Source organism: Xylocopa sonorina, chromosome 11 (assembly GCF_050948175.1).
Source record: "Xylocopa sonorina isolate GNS202 chromosome 11, iyXylSono1_principal, whole genome shotgun sequence".
NCBI lineage: Eukaryota > Metazoa > Arthropoda > Insecta > Hymenoptera > Apidae > Xylocopa > Xylocopa sonorina.
In genome coordinates, this window is record NC_135203.1 from 10,172,381 (window position 1) to 10,193,893 (window position 21,513).

Genomic DNA, 21,513 nt, shown 5'->3' on the forward strand with positions numbered 1-21,513 from the left:
TAGATCGCATCGCGGGCGCGATCGCGACACCCCGCGTGAGGGATCGCCGCGATTTGCATCGGCCGTGCGCCGAATAATGCATTAGAACCCTCTCACGGCCGGGATCCGTTCGGATCGAAGCGACGCTGTCGAACTAATTACCAGCACGCTCGTGAATCGATTCGAGCGGCTCCGCTCGCTCGGGGGCGACTCCGCTCTTTACGATCGCAACCCTCGCCTTCGTCTCTCGTCGCGTCGAACCGCGCGCGAACAACCATTTCCAGAGGCGCGCGTTTACAAACGACGACCACTGGCGATATCGAGAGAAAAGGGAGTCTCTCTAGTCGCGGACGTCGTTCATAGAGCGCATCGCGCATTTGCGACACGTCGGGCGCGCGCATTCTTCCGAAAAGGGAGGGAGAGGAAAAAAGGAAGGGAAACGGCGGAGCTAATTTTTTATTCATTCGGGAGCCGGGATCGGCATTGTGCGAGTCGCGGCACGGTGAAAAGGCGCGGCAATTAACTCCGGGCACAATGCGTTTTTCCTCTTTTGTTAGCAGCGCCGGTGGATGCCTCCGAAGTCACGGTTCATCGCGAAAATTGTTCCGTCACGATGCAAATGATCCGCGCGTAACGATCGCGTTCTAGGAACCGGATGGCCGATTCGGCTCGAGGAACGGCCGAGCGATCGCGAGGCTGGGGCCCCGGTCGAGCCGCGCGTTTCCGAGGGATAAATTCATTAACGGAGCCGGACGGGGGAGGGGAGAGACGCGGTTCGAAGCGAGGTGGAAAAGGTGTTCTCGCCTCTCGAAAATTGGATAACACGAGGCGACGGGACCCGTGGTTCCACGTGTAAGAACGAGCGACAGGTAGACGCGGAATCCTATCGGGAATCGGTCCGGTTCGGCGATCGTATCGCGGTCATTAGGCAACCGACACTATCGTCGGTGAGATCGAGCCGCTTCCCTCGACGGAACGTAAAACGAGAGACAACGATTCCCGCGGGTATTCCTCGATCTTCGCGTCTCTGTTACCAACGCTATCGGCTCGATCGATCTTGCTAGATGTCCACGATCGTCCACGATCGTCCACGGATTCCTAACGTGTCCATCGTTCGTGGACCAGCCCTATAGAGTATTTTTCACCGTGTCCCGTTGATTATCGCATTTTACCAGGGGGGAACGTTGGTTAAACCGGCGATCGATCAGAATTCCATTGTGCGCGAGCTTTCGCGCAGAAGTGGGCTGTCCCGTGGTATCGCGCGTGTGCCTCTCCGACAGTGTCGCCGATGTTTCGTCGACACCGCCGGTCGGTCAGCCGGTTCCGAGCGATAGGCGCGATCATTTGTATGGGCTGGCCGTTGAAATCGGCTCGATACCGATCGTGAGCGGGCGGGTAAGGCGGGGACAGGGTAAGGAACGGGACATTCCAGGGCTAGGCGTATCCCCAGAAGGTGTTACGCGCGGCACGGGACACGGGGGACGTGTCTAATTGATCAGAAATACAAAAGAATCGGGTTAGGGCCCTCGTCGACGGGACGGTCGCATGCGTGTCGACCGGTCGCTTCTATAAACATGCTAATGGCGGTTCCCGATAATAAGTTAGTGGTCCCGATAGTCTCGCTCTTTCTGCGCGCGACACCCTGCCCCTATACAAATCTCCGTATACCTACGTAAACGACGACACGGTCGCGCGAGATGCGAGGATGAAGGAAAAAAGAGAGAGAGAGAGAGAGAAAAAGAAAGAAATGTAGAGTGAGAGGGAGGGGGAGACGAGGGATCGAAGAATCGAGGAAGATGGTCGCGAGACGAACGAAAATAGAGAGGGAGAGAGACCCGTGGTGGAGACAGAAGAGGAGAAAGAGGCTCTGGTCTGACCACGAGAGCGTGCTTTACACGCTGATGCGTCCGAACACGTCGGAGCCGGAGAAGCAGAAAGAAGCGAAAGTGGCGAAGAAAAAGGTTGCGGAGGAGGTGGAGGTGGTAGCGGCGGCGGTGGCGATGGTGGTTGCGAGCAGGGAGAAGGTGGCGAAGGGAGGAGAAGGGTTAGTAGCTCTTGTAACGCTATCAACCCTGTCGCTGTACATCACGTCGACACCATCCTAGTCGACTCATTTCAGCCCGCAAGAGTAGTAGGAGTCGGCTTCTGCGCCATTACTTCGCTCGCCGGGGCTACGTGCACACGCAAACCACGGGCCGAAGAGCCCCACGTACGCGCAGGTTGCACGCGAGCCCGGCCACCGATCGACCAACAGGGAGAGTACGCTCCGCGTCCTGGAACCGTATTTCCTCGAGCAACTCGACTGATTACGTGAAATAAAATCGCGCGAACGGAATTTTTGCCCAGGGTTAATCGCGCTCGTTACGCGGCGTGGTTCGATCGTTCTCCGTTTGGCGATGCGCCGCGACAAGAACGAAACTGAAACTCGGGGACAAATTCGCGTCCGGGGCTCGGGAAGGACGTTCGTCGATAGAGGGCCGCGGTCGCGCGGTCTCGGCCCGAATCAGACGAGTCCCGAGACGTGCGAGAACGTCTGTTTCTCGTGGGATATCTCCCGGCCATTTCCGTTTAATTGATCGTCCTGAAACGTTGCCACGTATATGTGCTCCGTGGATCGAAGACGATACCGGGACGGCGGTTTCAATGGTCAGTGGACGAGCCAATTAGCTCCGTCCCAATGCTCAGGTACACTCTTCTCCACCTCGGTCTTCCCCCCTTTTGACACCCTTCGCGTTCGTTCGTCCCTCTCGTCTCTTTTCTTTGGAGAGGCGCGCGCGTACACACGCACACGCGGACGCACACAGACGGGCCACGGATTCCTGGTCTATATGCGACCTGGAAGGCTTCCGGGCTGAAGCGGGACATTACGGGCCCCCCTTCTGCCTCGGACGGAACACAGAAAACCGTGGTCCTATCTTATCCGCGAAGAAGTTTATAGCCCGGTCGACTCTAATTGGGCGAGAAATCATCGGGCACTCCTTTCCTCTGTCCGCTCGCTCAAAAAGACGCTCACTAATTCACGATTTCTCGCGTATTATTGCCGGGCCTTGTCACCCTTCCCTCCGCCCGGGGCAACCCTCCTCCCTCGGTTTTCGATACTGTTCCTCTCGATACGCGTCCTCGTCGTCGTCGTCGTCGTCGTCGTCGTACGCGGCGTCGACTTCTTCTCACGGTGACAAAATTTCGTTCGGCAATTTTCTCGAGGCAAGAGCGGGGACGCGGCCGCGAACGTGCCCCGATACGCGCCGATATCGAACTGGTTTCGAGAGAGCCCGTCGGAAGAATAGGTGGAATTAACGTGGAAAAAAAGGTAGGTGTGTTACGCGCGAGGTCCACGGCGAAAACGACCAACAGGAGAGGAAGCGCGCCCGCGATTTACCGCGCGCACGAAAAGGCGGCAGGCAATATCTCATTGAGCAAAGGAGGAGGTGACGTTAACGTTGAGCCCCCTCTTGCCTTGCCATGAGCAATCGCGGTTCAGACGGGCCACGACGTGCCACGACGTGCCCGCTGCTGCGAGTAAGATCGTTAATCTTACCGTACCGATCGGTCTCAGATAGTAATTGTTACGTTCTCGTTTCTCCTGGCCCGACTGCCTGAACGTGTCCGACGATCCCTCCCTCTCTCTCCTCGCCGATTCTCGCCTCCTCTTTGTCCTCCTCGATCCGAGCTACGAACAATCCTCACCCACCGCCCGGTGTTAATGCCTTCGGCAAGTTTGTTCGCGTTACAATAACGCCGATCCCTTTCTTCTATGTCACTACCCTCCTTTTTCTGCCTCGCGCGATTCGTCCCGGCCCATTGTAACCAGATTTCACTCTCGCCGGATATACGCGAGATATCGTTCCGCGGGCTAATTTCGATTCCCGCCACTCCCGAACTCGACGCGAGATTCCTAAAGGTTCGACGGGACCAACGACCAGCCCCTCTCTCTCTCTCTCTCTCTCTTTTCAATTACCCGAATTCGAGCGAGCTCTTTTTTCACGGTGACGACGATTCCTCGCGCGCGCACGCGGTTCGCTCGAACGCCCTGCCCGGTTATAAATTTGGTAGCCGCGTTAACAGCTGACGGGGGCCACGATATCCGAAATGTCGGCGGATCCGGTGTTTTCGTGCGCGCTCGCCGGCGACAAGCGATTCCACCCGTTCGCCAAAAACCCCGTCGTCGACCGAGAGAAACCAGTTTCGCGCACGGATTCCTTATTTGCGAACCCGACGAAACCGTAGATTCGTGTTAATCGTCGATGAGCCTTCCTTCCCTCCGTTCCGTCTTTTATACGCGCGTCTGCCCGCGGATCACCGCCGAGGGGGTGCCAGCGCTGGCTAAATTGATTTTCTACAAGAGAGAAAAATAGAGGAGAGGATGGATCCGGATGCGGGCAAGGTTCGACGATGCTCATTAAAATCGTTTCCGCAGAGGCAGCGGTTATTTACAAACGAATTCATTTAAATAAAAGATCAGTTTAACAGAGTTCGTTTACAGGATTACCATCTGTGTATGTGTGTGTGTGTGTGTGTGTGTGTTTCGCCTACTCTTATCTAGGTAGTAGCGCCTAGGTAATACATTATCCGTGGCATAATGATTCGCTAGGACTAGGCGTTTCCGAAATTCGGCTCGATACGTCCGCGTTCGTTCGGACGCGGGATGATCCTCCTGCTGCTGCTGCTGCTGCTGTTGCTTGCTGCCGCGTCGTCGTCGTCGTCCGTCGTGGACAGAGGAGAAGAAGCGGGGCCGCAATTACGCGGACACCCGACAGCCCGTCGCCGAGCGCGATACGTATCGAGCAAGCAATTAATTACCTATCTAAATCCTCGGTAGTTCTAGCTGACGACAACGAAACGACGACACCGTTTATATTGCGCTTTTACGTTATTACACGACCATCCTCCTCGGGCACTTAACGTAATCTTAATCGTAATAAATGAACCGTAATCGTAGTAAGTAGCTGTATAGGTACTAGAGACGTATCGAAAGCGAGACCAACTATTATTTAGACACCGTCGACGAAACGATCGATCGATCGGCGTTCAAGCGGATACACTCTATTAAACGTGTGTCTGTCTGTCCGTCTCTCACTTCGTCCCGCGATCGATCGGTCGAGTACGCGCTTCAACGATCGTGCTTGGTCAGCTCCAATGGTTGCTGGTCCGTCCAATGGTCCCGCCAGGCCACGGTCGGCGATGAGGGAACGTCCTGGTCCGAGTCTTGAACGTCGATCTCCTCGTCCTCTTCCTCGTCGTCGACGCGCTCGAACTCGTCCTTGCGAGCCGAGTCGGATCGCGCGACGGAACCGAGGCTGGTCTCGTGCCTCCGTTGCTCGTAGGTCGGGCTGGACGGCCTGAGTATGCTCGGCGAATCGTCGCCGACCAGCTGGCTGATCATCCTGAACGCGCTCGGCTTTCGTTCCGGCTGTTTAGCGATCGCGTCGACCCTGTCGATCCTCTCGTTCCGTTCCGCGGTCGAGTTCGTCACGACGGCACGGAACGCGCTACTTTCTCCTCCCATTCCTGCGATCGAGCAGCTTGACGCACGGCTTATTTCCATACCGGATGCGGAATGCGGTTGCGGCGGCGGCTGCTGCTGCTGCTGCGGCTGCTGTTGCGGCAGCGGCGGTGGCGGTGGAGGCGGCGGTGGTGGCGGCGGCGAACGCTTTAAGAGGTTCATTCGCTGATGACGACGCCACTTTGCCCGTCTGTTGGAAAACCAAACCTAAGAGTCACGAGTTAGGTCGTTAGATGGCTCGTGATCAAATTTCTAAGCTTCCAAACAGAAGAAAAAAAAGCAGAAGAAGAAGAAGAAGAAGAGAAAGAAGCGGGGCTGCGCGCGCCAAGACGCAGGGCCTGTTCGAGGGATCGCGGCGTTCGTCGCGGAATCAACGTCTCGCTGCGCTCGGAACTCGAAGCACCGACGACGAAACGAGTAGAAACGTGGCAAAGCGGGGGAACGACGAGGTGGGAAGAAAACTGGCCACGAGGACATGCCCTGCGAAATCAACGCGCTAGCCCCCCCCCCCGGACAAAGATATCTGGGATGGAATTGATCCTCACCTGCACACGAGCTTCCGAGAGCGAGGTCTTCGAGGCTAGCCGTTCTCGCGTAGACACGCAAGGATAGTGCGATCTTTCGAACTCCTTCTCGAGTTCCTCCAGCTGTTCCGGGCTGAACGTCGTGCGATTTCTACGGAACTTTGGCTGTTCCGACCCGTCCAGACTGCCGTCGTCGCCGTCACCGTCTGCACAGAGAAACCACCGTCTCGTTCCACTAACCACGTCCATCGATCTCGCATCAACCCTCGATTACTCGTGCACAGAACATTCGGGAATATATCTCGCGGGACAAGTAATCAAGGGCGAATACCCGTCGTGGTTCGTCGTCGCTCCTCAACGCTTCTCACACTTACTCTCCCTGTTACTCTTCGCCAATTAATGGAAGACTAAACAATCACCTTGCAAGTATCCACGGGCGATCGCGTCCGCGTGCAGAGAATGATCGGCCGCCCCAGCCGCCGAGGCGGAGGCGGCTGCGGCCGCGGCAGCCGCCGCCCCTGGGCTCAAGGACGGCGGAAGTAGCAGCGCGGAAGCCGCCCCGGAGATACCAGTGGCCAACGGCGGTAGCATCCAGGGGTGGCCCGCGGCACCGGGTGCCGGCCATCCAGCGGGCAAATGGTGGCTAGTCGTTGGGTGCTGATGGGCGCTGTTGAAGTACGGATGCGGGCCAGCCGCGTACAGCCCGTAGCCAGCCGCTCGCGCGAATTCAGCGGCGGCTCGTTCCGCCGCGCGGTTCCGCAGGATCCGATTGATGCTGCTCACGGACGGAGCTGTCGCGTTGCTGCACACTCCTGAAAGTGGTAACAGAGAATGCACGCGGCGCTCGACGAAACGATAGAAGCGCACGGTCGACAGCGGGTTTGTCTTTGAAGCGAGAGCGTAAAGAGGCTTCGCGTTGGATTATACGATACAGACACATTGCGCGACACGAGGTGTCGCGCGTTATTGGCAAGTCAGTGGTTTCCTCGACCGACGTACTTACTTCCGCAGCGGTAATCGATTTCTCGGTGGAATATCGGTGTACAGGTATGTTAAGTACGCGGTTGATACTGAACGGGACTCTCGAGCCTTAAAAATAGACTTCCTGCCGTACGTCATCCTTTGAAGATCTCGTTCTTCTATTAAGAATCAACGATGAACGCCTCGCATCCGGTTCTTTTTACGCTGCTAAGATGTTCTCGATTTTCATGCAAATCGTTGAAAAACGAGGCGCGAGTTACGGTTTGAAAGGAGAAAGTGTCCACGGTAATAAGAGACGTGAATTCGGTTAATCGACGGTCAAAGGAGAGAATCGCGGACGAGGCTCGGCGAGCGTCGAGTAGTGCTCGCTTTGAAAAGTATTAAGTGTGTCGGTGGACAAGGCCGTGGAAGAGTTTCTTGATTCAGCTCGCAATTGTACGTTTGCTCGTAGACAGACACCGTACTATTATTACGTGCGATTTGCAACGGTGCGCGAACCACGCGGCTCGCGTAATGTTGAATAAAATGTCAGCTAACCATGTAGCCAGTCGGCCAGTAATTATACCCACGTGGACCGAACTTGTTGACTCGGTTATATAAACGCGCAGCGCGAACAGCAAACTCTCTTTCGAGCAGCGGGTCTTCGCTTACCTTCGGAGATGAGTCTCTCGCGGATCTCCCAGGCGAAAATCGTCGGATTCTCCCTCTTGTATTGCTCGATCTTGGCGACGACAGCCGGCGTCGCGACTTTTGGCTTGCTGCCACCGATCAGACCCGGCGGACGTAGCGTACCTGGAACACGTTAGAAGCGCGATTCAACCACGCGTTGTCTTTCGTCGTTGCTTCTGCTTCCGCGTCGAAAATCGCCGGGGAACGCGCATAATTTTCGAAAATCACGCGATCTCCATCGGACGTCGCATGGTCGTGTTACAAGTGTGCTCGAAGCACACGAACCGCTTCGCTTTCTACATACTTCAAAGGCAATGGCCAAAACGCTTTCAGAGACGCGGAAGGAAATGTTAGACTCTGGAAGCTTCCTCCATTTTGGTGTCATCTCCACTGGCCTACCATGAATATTAATATGTACCGTGCACATTGGCAAGATGGAGGCGCGGAGTATCGAAGCTCATCCCTCGTTAAAGTCTCCGGGGGCACAGGAGCCTCGGTCATCGGATACCAATCGCATCGTATCTGGGCGGATCCACGCGGCAGTCATTAGAAGCTTAGCGCGTGAAACGATACCTGCATGCGATAGTCTGCGATAATCAGAGGTATCTAATACGAGCCGATCGGGGAATAGACGGCCGTGTAACGTTTCCGAGACGCGTTCCTTCCTCCGCCTCTAGTTCGCCCTTTGCCACGTATTATGCGGAGACGTACGAGTCTACCGTCTACGCTTGCTTAATTATTCAACTGCACCGCCGTCGTTAACAACAATGGCTACGGTTAAGCCGAGTGAATCTGCGTCGAAGACGCGCAGGTGTTACGTGAATGCATTAATTGACGTAGAGAGAGAGAGAGAGAGGTTCGGTAAAATCCTCGAGCTCTGTTGTGAACGTATCGACGGTAGCTGGAATAAAACGAGGAGTTCGCGTCGCATTTACTTATTATGCACGCACGTAGCTCTAGTTCTCGGTAAAACTAACGCGGCATCCGCTGTAGCTATCGAGGCATCCGTTCGATCCATGTCCTACGATAACCGGTCACGCGATTGCCGAGAGAAAAAAAAGCGTCTCGGTTGAAAGGAGCAGTTGTTATCTACGGAAAAGTCTGGAGAGCAGATAGAAGGCTGTTGCACGCACAATACGCGGCGGTTGGAAAACAACCGTACGCCTCGCGTCTCTGACCGTCCGCGGAGTCCTCGGTGTTGCTGGCAAGATAATGGAAAGCAGAGGCGCAGGCAGACTTGAGCAATTATCGGTGGTTACGTCCTATTATTAATAACAATAATGACGGTTAAAGTCGACAGGATATCGCGTGCGCTCCCACGGGTGAAGTGCGTGCCTGGTATAAACGATGTACCCACCTAATAGGTATCCATGCCTCGAGCAAATTCCTTGCCTCGATCCGATGTCTCTCCCTCTCTCTCTCTCTGTTTCTCCCTTTATTCCTTCTCCTTCCCCGGGAAGGCCCCTCGCGTTTCCTTTTCCCTTCCTCTCTACTTTGTTCCGCGTGCACGGGTGCACGCTGGACCGTGCTCGCGCGTGCATATAAAATTTTCGAGAACGAACCACCGTTTAATGAAAGAAACCGCACGAACCGTCGATTCCTCTCTGTCCAGTGGCTACTCGTTCCTCCATGAGAAGAGGAGTCGAGGCTACCGGACCCGCGCGGATGCTTATCGGGGTGCTTATTCGTCGCGTCCATCGCGATGGCTACCAGCGCGTCCCTTCTCGGCGAGGATCGCCGCGCCATTATGGATATATCCGCGCACGGGCAAATATTATTCCGATTTTGATTAACGGGGTATCGCGAGAGTATCTTACACCCGCGATCGCGTACGATACCAGAAGAGTCCAACAATTATAATTAATTGGCTTAATACGAAATCTAGAAGCTAATGATCGGTATAATTGGTTCGTGTCGCGTCCGCGATGGCGTACCAATAAGATACTGTAATACGATCGCGAGCAATTAAAAAGAGAACGTACGCGTATGCAAATCCGAAGCCGCGGAGGGTTGAGCCGCGCGTGAAACGGTCTCTCTCCGCGTCGGGGACATTTCCATCGGCGACGATCGCGACGATCGATCTTGTTGCTCGCGGATAAGACGACCGATAGCGGAACGGCGGAATTAATTATCGGGGCGTACCAGAGAAATTAGACGATATCTACCGTCCCGCGGTGTACATTCTTCTCGACTCTTTCCTCGAGAAATTTATTGTTTGCTCCCGGATCCGGCTGCTCGCGATACATGTAACCGCGTCCAGATCTATCTTCGCGGATTCGTCGATCCCCGGCAGCCTCGCAAGATGGATATTCTAGTCGGATCGAGGGTTGCAACGGCCGGGGAACGCTCTCGACATTGTTGCGACCAGTCGAGAGCCGATAATATACGGTTCGCCTCTCATTGCGAACCCGCGGCGGAGGTTGATACGAACCCCGGACTCGGACACGGTCGCCTCCAATCGGCGAGAAGGATCGCTCGAAATACGAAATCGGCAATTCTACGGAGGCCAGCGACTACGGCGCGGCCAGGGGATTAATTGTTTGCCGGTGTTAAGTAATTGGCCGGCCGATTATGGTACATTATATTCACCTCGAGAGGCCTAAGGAGTCTGTATCCAGTGGAGATGAAGACATTACCGGCGAGCCGAGAGAGCAGCCCGAACGGTATTTTTACGAGCGGCTCGTAAAGTTAACGAGGACCAAGGTGGAAGCCAGTCCGAGAAAGAGAGAAACCAGCGTTCCACCGATGCTCGGCGGATCGCCTCCATTTCTTTATTGCTACCCATCGGCCACGTTCCCGCGTTCCTCATCCAGGTCTGCGGACGGAACGGACCACGGTTCGCCGTCGTCTCTTCTGCGGCACGGATCGCGAAAACTCTAAGAACAGTGTCGACGAACTGTTCGATCGGGTGTCGCGCGAATTCCAGCCGTAGGCGATGCCGCTCCCCCGAGCACCGCCGGCACGGGCTACGATCGGTTGGCAATTATTGACAAATTATTCGCGAACGGCCGCGCGGCGGCGATGCACAGGTTTTACGCGCGAAAGAAACAGCTGTTACGAGTTAATTTCTGTCGGCTAACGAGCTCGAAAGAGCGCCGCTTCTTCGTAACGATCGTTACGCCTTATTTGCCCGCGCCGATACGGAATGCGTGCTTCTTATTCAGACCCTGGCATCGTGGATGGAAAATGCACCGGATGCCGATCGATTTCGTACACGCGGTTTTATCACGGCCAGCGTCAACGGACGGTGATAAACGTCAACCGATTCGAATTCGTTGCACAAAGGGAACCGAATAACGCTCGCCGGTACCTGTCGTAAACGAGCACCTCGAGCAGCTGTCGAGTGTTGCCGGGTGATTGACGATTTTGACGTACGCCGAGTCAACGTAGCTTGCCACGCGTTACAATCTAGAATCGTTAAGCGTGTTCGACGCTTTCTACGAGTCGTAAATGTTCCTCGTATTCCCGTGGAATAAAGTATTACAAGAAGTATCTAATTCTCGAGATCGGCATCGAATCGTACGAGAAGAAGGTACCACTAAAACCAGACTCTCCACGATTAGCGCTCGATGCCGTTCGCCTGGACGAGACGAATTACTTCCTTCTTGGAATATAAATTCCAGCACGCGTCGGAAACGCGAATTACCCGCAATTTTCGAAGATACCACGGTCTCTCACCCCTGTAGACACTGTTGCGAATGCCTGCGCGGACATTATAGAAATTTCTGCGCAATGTAATCGCTTCCGTGTTACAAAGCGTTCAGCCACCGATACCGCGGTAGTAGTACACGATGGTATTCTCTCCGCTCGCGATCCCCGCGATTTTTCTGTCGCTTCGAGCGGAGAGCATGTGCGGCAAGATAACTAATTTCGCACGAGTCACACTCGGACGGTTTCCGCGGCGCGCGTGTCCTCGCCTACGGGCAGAGTTTGTCGGATTTTATCGCCGCGCGAGCCGAAGGATCTCGCGGAGAGGAACCGCGCGCGGTCACGCACCGATAGACGCGCGCGGAAATCCATCCCGGCTCGCGATGATACGCCGTTGTTCGCGTCGGCTCGCGATCTATGGAATTCTATTACGCGAGCGCGAACCGCTCTATTAACCAGCCTCGTCCGATTGAAACGGTCCCTCGAGCAGAGGTGAGTCCGGTTGCCCTCGCCGCGAGGGTGATTCATCGAGAAAGGGATCGAGCGTTGTTTCTTTTCCACAGGTCGCGATATCTAGCCGCTCGTTTTCTTCGCTTTATACGCGGACCAGCGAACGGAGCGCTCCGTCGCGAGGTTATTAACAGACTTTGCTCGCTCGATGGTTTATCAGCGGCTTATCGTTCACCGTTTCGTAGGACAAGGCGGCCAATGATCGACAGACTCGCGAGCTGGCAAACTCCTGGATAGTTTTTCGTTCGCCCGTTTCGTATTTAACTCGATCGCCGTCGGGAATTAGCGGGAACGGGAAACGGTGGAACGTTTACTACCGCTCGAGACGCCTCGCGGACTATCGGAGACGCGAGTCTCGGACCATCGACGGTATTTGTTCGAGTCGTTGGTTCCGATCGAGCGATCGAATTTATACGAGATTCAACTGGTTTATCGCGCTGGAGAACTTACCGAGTAGTTTGGTGACGACCGCGCCCTGTTGATTCAGCGACAGCACATGATTGGCCAGGTCGTTGTAGTGCCTCAGGGCTCCTAATCCGTGCGACAGTTCGAGCAATCGTTGTCGACTGGTTCCGCCGCCGTTGCCGCTTGCGAATGGCCCCGCGGTACAGTTTTGCAAGCTCACGCCTGAAATTGTAACGAAGCAGCCAAATTTTAGTGTCGTGCGTCGTGTCGCGTCTTCGATTGAGAAGGTTCACGGTGGCGTACCCGAGGGAGACTAAGGTTCGCGAGGAAGGGTGAAACAGTGGGACCAGATTGATACCGTCGTCCGTTCCGACGCGTTCGCCTAAACGCGAACGATCGCACGGCGATTCTTCAGCTGGTGAAAATCGGCGGAAACCGATAACGGGTACGATTTCATTAATAAACAAGGGTGTAACGAGGCGCGATCGCGCGGTCTCCGGTACCGGGCGTAATCGAGCGAATTAATTTAAATTACTCGCGAGGCGGCGGCGTCTCGCGCGATCTCGTCGATGCGATCTCGTTCGAGTTCGGGTAGGGATGTCGCTGGCTGAACGGACGAGGAACGGGCCAGAGGAAGAGAAAAGAGAGAGAGAGAGAGAGAGAGAGAGAGAGTTGTGCATCTGCCGGTTGAAATCGCGCCGATTAATCACCGGGAGGTGCGAGGGACCTCGTAATTCCTCGAAGGACACGGGCCGGGGCCGGTGGTTCGCTACTTCCTCGTGATTTTATAGGCGGCTAATCTCGGGGATGCGACCGCCGCTCGAAAGGTTCCGTTTCGTGCCACTCTCGCGCGTTCACCGGTGGAACAGGCGACGATTTACGATCGAACGGGCCACAGGTATTGAGAGCGATCCATTTTTCGCCCGGCGAACCTCACTTTAAACCTCGAACACCGATCGTATCTTCTCGCCGAAGGGTGGCGAGGGGTGCCGCGATACGGGAGGAGGATGACGGGGTCGTCGAGTCCTGCTGAATTTTTGCGCGAGACGGCTCTGGTTTACCCGCGTAATGGGCCCCGTGAATCGGTAATTGCCGGAGGAATAAACACGCGAAGGGTTTCCTCCGCTCTGCGAATTCATTTCGAAGAGGAACCACGGGCCCCGGAGAATAATTGCAATTATCGTCGAGCTCGCGCGGACAGACAGCGTGATTTTACGAGCGGATAATCTTAACGACGTTTCCGTGCGATCCGGCGTACCACGATTATTTACGATCGTACGACGATATTAAAGAACCGTTTCCTCGGGATCGGTCGCCCGCGGACCGGACGCGGCGAGCCGGCGACGACCGGTGAAACGGGAAATTAAATTCCCCCGGGTAGACGTAGAAGAGAGGAGAGTCGGTGGAGGACGCGCGTCTACTCGTTAACACACTCGGGGCCGTTTAATTAATTAGTGTTTTACGGGCCGGCCGAATTGCCGATCGGCGATGCCGCGATGGATTTAAACGCGGCGATGGATCCTTCTCGCGACTCGTTAACCGGGACGCGCGACGCTCGTTTCTTCTCGCCTCGACGCGTCGTCGCCTCGATACCGCGACAAAGTAACCATACCGGCAGTTATTACACCGGATCCCTCCCGGTATTTATCGCGACGCCGCGCGACTAATGGGTTAAACTGTAACCGCCTCGCGTTCGCGTTCTTGATGCATGATTCAGGGGTGGGTTATTAATACCGTCCGACTTGTACACGGTGCTGCATCGGATGCGTATCGTACGCGTATCGTACCCGTATCGGTGGTACCCCTCTCCGAAAGTATGCTCGTCGAAATACGTTTTATCGCGACCGCGACGACCTCGTTCGAGTCCGGACCGTGAGACGGTTTTAAAATATCCGCGAGTTCTCTTGGAAACCGCGAGGCCGTTCGAACGTAAGAAATTTCGACAGAAGTCGAACTCGTCGATTCCCGACGAGTGGAAGTTCACGGTGGAAGGTGTGCATGCGGACGGTTAGCGGATATACGTGTCGCGAACGATTTCGACTTGAAAAAGAGAAAGAGAGAGAGAGAGAGAGAGAGAGAAGGACGAGGCAGTTTGCACGGAGACGAGAGGCATCCGTTCGAGGATCGTCGTTCCGCGGAGCGGCCGGGCAAACCTACGCGTTCTGACCGTTCTGCCCGTTCTGGAAGGCGCACGGACGCGCATTCCGCGCTCGTTTCGTGTCAAAGCTATCGGGGGATGCCGTGAAAACGAAAGTAGCCGATGCACCGAAAGAAATGCGTCGTGTCGTTGCATCGACGCGAGGCTAGAACCGGTTCTGAACGAGTTCCGAGCCATCGAGACCTCTATATTCTTTCGTATATACGAAATTGCCCCGTGGAAAAGACCGATCGTTCGCGCGAGGCGACAGATAATCGTTTCGAAGGAAAAACGAAAGATCCGTTCCGTCCGTGACCGGATCAATGAAAATCGTTCCGATCCTCGACGCGATAAACGCGAACGGATTCCGGATCCGTCTAATCGATGGATCGACGCTCTTCTCTCGTCGCGATTCTCCACCGAAAATCCACGAATCCCACGAAACCGAACAGCCAGCCAACGAACGAACGAACGAACGAACGAACGAACCTGACCGGTACCTGTCTCGAAACGCGCTGGGTGTGGCTATAAATTCAGCCGGATAGGAACGAGATACTTAGGTTATCCATCGGGTATAACCCGAGAGGATAAATGGTCGCGCGGCTCTGGACACGACGAACGGACACGGAATCCAATTAGCTGGGCATACTCGGATCAAATATTGCCACCGTTTAATTAGTCGAAACGGCGGTGGTAGTTGCGCGGTTGGTACGGTACGTGGCCACGCGTAGGGGGTGGTTGACGCGCTGAAGTCTGCCAGAAGATTCTAATTAGGGACCGGTAGAGGGTCGCCGCTCGTCTCGACGGGGACGTCCGCGACAACGATCGTTCGTTACCGTAGAATCGAGGATATAGGATAGATAGGAAGAAGTCAGAGGGGCCGACAACCGGCGGCGGGGTAGCGGCGCGGGGAAACAAAGTGGCCGACACCGGACAGATGAAGATATCCGGGCAACTACCGGGGGCCCCGCGACTCGAGATACCTGCTCGCTCGAAAATACCCGGAGCTGGGTGTGGCGGTGAACCGGGTGAAACGGTATCGGGGCAGCAGCGCACAGAAGTCCCAGTCCTACCGATCGCGCCACGAACGGATATTGAAGGTTCAACGAGAGCAGCAGCAGCAGCAGCAGCAGCAGCAGCAGCAGCCTCCTCGCGAAAAGACGTACTGTTGGCAACGCAATGAAACCGGTTCTGAACGAGTATGGCTGGTAGCCGAGCGTCGTTCCATCCGGCAAGTGTAAACCACGGAAAGCATCTCCCCGAGTATATACCAGTAGTTGCCGTTCCCGGACACCTACCCGATGGTGTTTCGTCCCTCGCCCGTTTGTCAGCCGATTCTTTCGGCCTTCGCGGAAGGATCGACGCGCTCGTCCTCGATCCTACGCCCGAATAGCAACCACCGCGAACGGGAAGACGGGGCCCCGATCGCCGCGAGAATGATCCCGTGGGCGTTTCACCGAGCTCGTTACGATCGCCGTCAGGAACGATTCGACCCGTTCCCCGCCTTAACCGGCCAATTAACATTCGCCGGCTAAAAACGAGCTGCGCCGTACATTCCCGGTAATTCATGGTAAACATCGTAGTTGGTAAACTGCCGCGTACCCGCGAGAAACACCTTGCGCGTCCCCCCCTCGGTATCGATTCACCGAAACGATATTGCCGTCGTTTGTATCGCGACAGTTTCGATCTCGATCGAGCTCCGTCCGTGCATCGCGCGTCCCGCCGTATGGAAAATTGCGAATCTCGATCCCAACCAATTTGCGCTCGCCGTTCGATAAATATCCTCGTTACGCGCGCGAATCTTTCATCGACGCGATTGACACCCGTAAATATGGCCCGCGAGAGACCGTTCGCCGATTTCTCGCGTGCTCTTTTTACGCGCGTTTTAACGCTCGAGAGGGCCCGGAGAGGCCCCGCGGGAAGATACCATCGCGGACAGGGGAAGATCGTATCATCCCCCGAGAATCGTCGGTTTACCTACCGAGACCCCGATTTCGACACCTGGAGCACCATGAAACGACGTTGTTACGCTCGTTTAACGCGATTTAGAATGCCTTCTCCTTTCTTGCCCCCCTTCCGGCGGTACGAATCGAGGAAAGACACGCTCGACGGGCTCCCAAGAAAATTCTACTCGTCCCACCCCGTTTAAATTAGTCCAACAATAAGTTGTGGAACGTATCGCGTTCCGCTATCGTCGCTCTTAACGTAATTATCCCAATTAGCATTTTCGAACGTTCGGTAGAAACGAATCGACGCCGATCGTATCGTTCGTAACGAGATGGCGTGAAAACTGAATAACTGGTGGACGCGAGGACACGGTTCTAGCGAAAGACAGGGCGAGACGCGCGTAAACGAACGGAGTGTGGTAGGAAACAATCGAGAACGTGAAATCGGTTCCCCCGGTTTTTGCGAGCGCCTCTCGTCACGAGCCATCGACGGTCTACAATGCAAACGATACCGGTCCCAGGCGGCGAACAAAAAACAGCTGGGCGCCTTTAACGATTTCCGATTGTGCTCGTGGTACACCGGCGACCGACGGTTGTCCAATTAAATTTAATTGTCGCCGTTTTGTTGCGATTAAAAATGTGTGTAGCGCGCGACATCGGGGACGGCGCCCTCCACGGTTTGTTTGCGTTAGTTTGCGGAAATTTTCAGACCGGGACTAATCGAAGCGGAACGCGGACGTCTCATCGATTATCGCGAGCCACCGGTGTACTCAAGTGTTCAGGACCAGTCGATTAGACGAGCAACGCGCGACTTAATAAAGAAACGAATCGTACGACGTGTAACGTAGATACGCGGGCTCGTTATCGCCGTACCTGAATTAATTAGCTCGCCTTTGTGCTCGCGTGCGTTTTATTTCGTCGCGAGTCGCTGTTTCGCTGCTTCGACAATGGCGACGGCAAGGGGACGCGATCGTATCGTCTGGTCGATAGAACAGAGAGCAGAAACGAGATATAGGGTAGATCAGGGTTGAGAAGGGCGAACTGACCGTCGATCAAAGACACCGGTGGCACGGTCATCTGTTGATGGTGGTGCGCAGCTGGATGCTGATGATGGTGCGGCGGATGGACCTGAAGCAGATGGGACCTCGTCTGCGAGAAGGTCGGCGAGGGTGGTTCCCAGGGTCGAGCGACGCCGGTGCTGACGGGGGCATCGTCGTCGTGACAGCAGAACTTGTCGGTAGCCGCGGCTGGACCGCTACCGCAGTTCACCAATGCGTGTCCCTCGTTGTTGTTGTTGTTGTTGTTGTTGTTATTGTTGTTGTTGTTTGCGACGTCCCCGTGATTGTTGTTATTATTGTTATTGTTGTTGTTGTTGTTGTTGTTGCCGCCAGTGTTACTGGTGTTGGTCAGACGCGTAGTAGTCGCGCCTGTCGCAGGGCTACCACTACCACTAGCACTGCCACTGACACTACCACTGCCAATGCCGTCGACCTGTACCATTTCGCTGTCGATCGCAGCCGCCGACTTGGCAGTACCAGGAGGGGTCGCGACGCCGCCACCGATCATCATCACCAGACGATCACCTCCACCACCCCCTCCACACCACGGGCACCAGCTCCACCTCCTCTTCCTCCCCCTCTGCCTCCACTTCTGCAGTCACACCGTCCGTCCCCTATGCCGGAGTCGTTTCTTTTCCTGCTTTCGTGTCCGTCGGATGCGAGACGCGCGTCCCCTCTGTCGCGTATCTCCTTCCACGGCTGGCTGCGATTCTTCTCGCACCCGATCAGGGTGCGGCGGAGAACTCCCTCGCAGGGGTGGCGATCACCACCGGGTTCGCGATGTTCGTATCGCGCGGTTCACCAAGCGTTCGCCAAGCTTCTCGAGCAGCGGCAGTCCCGTGTTGTCATAGTAGTCCGTGTCGCGCGACGTACTCCCAGAGACGGACACGGACGGAACGGTGACACGGAGACAGAGAGACGGAGAACGGTGTGGATCGGCGGCACGTATCGCGTAGAATCGTCCGGCCACGCACAGTAGTGTTGTCACAAGAGCGGTTCGGTGGTCGTTGTGTCGCGCTGGCGCAGGACCGCGCGAGCGCAATCGACGCCACGGTCCGGCGTGGCTTCCTGCGTCCGATCAACGAAGCAGAATGACATCCTGTCTGACGGTCCGTCGGCGAACGGGAGTCATCGCGGCGCGAGCTTTCACGTCGTGCGTCGCGTCTCTGCGTGCGGACGAGCGTAGTCGATGCGAGGAGGTAACGGCGAGGAGTGCTCGCGAGCGCAGGCGCTTCGTCGAAGCTCGTGACTACCTATAGACGTGTGCCCTTCTCTGCACCTACCGCCCTCCACCTCCCGCCTCCACCTCTCGCGCGGCTCTCCTCTCTTTCCCTCTTCCTCGACCCTCCTCTGGCGTCTTTCGCTCCGATTTCAGCTTCTTCCCCTCGGGCTTCTCTTTCTCTTTCTCTTTACGACCGTCCGCGCTCTCCCTCCCTTCTCCAATAACGGCCGACGAGCGTACGCGCTGCCACGGGATAACCTGCTCGCGCTCCGCCGGATTCGAGCGGATTGCCTTCCGTTCGAGCTCTCGAAGCGCGCCAACGACTAGCCTTACCCCCACCTTCTCGCGGGAGCACACCAGCGGCTACTCGCGTCCAGCTGACATCCAGATTTTTTCCCAAGGTAACCGCTATTTCATTTCTCTACTTGCCGCGCCTTTCGTCGGTCCCCGACCTTGACGGGTTCTCCGTCTTCGCCCCGCGTTCCTCGCACCCTTCCCGGCGCCACGCCGAACTTGCGATCCTCCCTCTCGCCAGTGCTCGCCGAGTAGATCGCACCGTCCACCCACCAGCCACGCGCGAGCTTCTCTTCACGATCCGCCGAGTTCTCTCGTGTTTCACCCTCCGCGTCGAACAATAGAAAACGAAACGGACCAACGGGAACCAGAATAAGAATAAGAAGAAGTAGAAGAAGAAGAAGAAGAAGAAGAAGAAGAGGTACAACGATGTAACACGAGTACGCGGGGTAACCTGCTCGCGGTCCGCCGGATTCGAACAGATTGCCTTCCGTTCGGTGGCTCGAAGCGCGCCCAGACTAGCCTTACCCCCACCCTCCAGGCTGCTCAACCGAGGTGAGATCAAGATTTAAGGCGCCGCGGCGCGGTGCCGGTGGCGGTGGTCGCGGTGCCGGTGCTGACGAAGACGAACAGGAGGACGAGCGTACCGAAGGGAGGTCGTGGACGTCTCTCGGAGGAGGAAGAAGAAGAAGACGACGACAGAGAGAGAGAGGCGAACGCAGGCCTGCCTAGAAGACGAGGCTGGCAACGCGCAGCAGGGCATGCACGATTACGATCGCGCGCACAGCCCGACGAGGAGGCGATTACGGCTAGAGAAAGGGTGGGAGAGAGAGAAAGAGAGAGAGAGAGAGAGAGAGAGAAAGAGGTGGACAAAGAGCGGCTTAACCGAAGGGGGAAGGATGCATGGAACAAGTCGTCGCGTCGGCTAAAGGTAGCCAAGTGCGCACTCGTTGCCGCGCATCTGAGCTTACCCAACGCCCACCGACCATTACCGGCCCGATCGACCAATTGGGCGAACCGGTGGACGCCCACCGATCTGTACAACCTAGCGTTCGTCGTCGCCCACGCCAACAGCCGGGGCGCCCTTCCGCCTTCCATCGGCGCCCAGAGGCCTCTTTGTCCTTTCCGCGGACGGGATCGATTAATTCCCGAATCGGATCTCGATGTCGGATGCCGGCTATGCTCCGCAATCGCCGATTCGAACGATTATCCTGCCTCTCGTTACCACTCGCCGCTTCCGTTCCCGATTTCCACGCGATTTTTCCTCGCCCGTGTCGTCGTCACCGCTTTCCTCGATCTCGATCGCACGGTATCCTCGCGTCGCGGTGCATCGACCCGTCTTTACGGACCCGCTCCTCATTTTTCATCGTTTCTAGGTAATTACCGATCGGAAGGCTCGAAACGGGCGTCGTTTTCATGGGAAATCCGAGCGCGGCGGATGCGCTGGAAACGCGGCGCGATTGCGTGGCGAACACGACCGTTTCCTGTTCTCCACGCTCGTTTCGTTCCGCTCTTGTTCGATCGTTTGCCGGGTTTTTGTTCGAGCGCGTCTCTCTGTGATCGAAAGACACCGAGAAAGGTATCCAGATCGCTCGTCTCAATTTTTAAATGGCCGCAGAGACTTTTCCTCGTTCCTGCAAACGCGAGCAAACGAAGGAAGAGAGGATCGTGGCGATGCGCGTTCCAGGAACGCGTGGTTCGCACCCCGAAGGCGAAGCTGTACGCGATGGTCCGTATAAACCGGGGAGAAACAATTTGCTAGGCAATTCCTAAGTAACCGGCGAGGATCTCACGCGAAGATTCCTCGGGGGCAGTGTCCTTGCTAAGCGCGGATCATCAATTTCATCTGGTTGCGTGCACGCTGTCCGCCGCCACTTAAATTCCTTTCAGCTCGTTCGTTTTTCGCGTAATTACGTCCGCCACGGAGGCTGGGATCGCTTTGGTGACATCTGACGAAGAATTCAGACACGGGCGTTCGACGGTTCAGGAAGCGTTCGAGCAAAGAAACCCGAGCGGCGAGCCGCGGTTACCAGAAAATTACTGGCTGTTGGCCGGGCAAGACCGCGGCTCGGTTGTATTTTTGGCGCGATAAAGGCCCACTAAAGAGGATTACCTCCGAAGTTTCTTCACGGAGGCGAGTCACGCGCGCAAATCGAACCGACCAGAGGGAAGAATGCAAATTCTTTCTTGCAACGGTGGCCCCTTGCGTGCTCGACTCTCCGGTGCATACCGGCAGATCGATGCTACCTACCCCTTGGGAAGAGGTTCTCGAGTATCGATCTCGAAACGCCGCGCTTCCGCCGCCACGCTCGCGTCGAGATCTTCTAAATAACGCGGCTCGAATCATAGTTTAGAAAAGCAACGAGAAAACTGTTCTCTCCATCTGGCCATTTGTTCGAATGCGCGACCATCGTTGGAGCCTTTCAAGTTCTGCATTCGCATACTCGAAACATCGTTTAATTGGAGATCGAAACGGGTACGGTTGAAACGTCGAGAGGATTCGGTAGCGAGTTCTTATCGACTAAATCGAACGTGGAGACACGATGCATCGATGATCATCATCGCTCCGGCAACAGGAGCAATCCCCCGTTTCTGTTTGGACAGCTGAATAAAGCAATTTCCATATAGAGACGCCTC

General features: G+C 55.8%; 1 protein-coding gene across 2 annotated transcripts; it reads right to left on the reverse strand.

The window, feature by feature from the left end:
• Nucleotides 1–5,054: 5,054 nt before the first annotated feature.
• Nucleotides 5,055–18,013, reverse strand: Eyg (eyegone). Of its 2 annotated transcripts, none has more exons than XM_076903980.1 (6): nucleotides 17,349–18,013; nucleotides 12,265–12,441; nucleotides 7,639–7,779; nucleotides 6,426–6,818; nucleotides 6,028–6,212; nucleotides 5,055–5,689 (listed from the first exon to the last, which is right to left on the reverse strand). In XM_076903980.1, exons 1-6 carry the CDS (start codon nucleotides 17,869–17,871, stop codon nucleotides 5,090–5,092), a joined length of 2,019 nt encoding a protein of 672 aa, XP_076760095.1. In that variant the 5' UTR covers nucleotides 17,872–18,013; the 3' UTR covers nucleotides 5,055–5,089. The 2 variants fall into 2 exon arrangements, with proteins under 2 accessions (XP_076760095.1, XP_076760096.1); XM_076903981.1 differs by having other exon boundaries at nucleotides 5,323–5,672.
• Between the last annotated feature and the right edge of the window lie 3,500 nt (nucleotides 18,014–21,513).

Coding starts and splice junctions, on each gene's coding strand:
- Eyg (XM_076903980.1), bottom strand. CDS start 17,871: ATGATGATCGGTGGCGGCGTCGCGACCCCTCCTGGTACTGCCAAGTCG. Junction 7,780..12,264: donor GGTCGTCACCAAACTACTCG/GTAAGTTCTCCA, acceptor AACGTGTTCCAG/GTACGCTACGTCCGCCGGGT. Junction 5,690..6,027: donor TCTCGGAAGCTCGTGTGCAG/GTGAGGATCAAT, acceptor CGTGACTCTTAG/GTTTGGTTTTCCAACAGACG.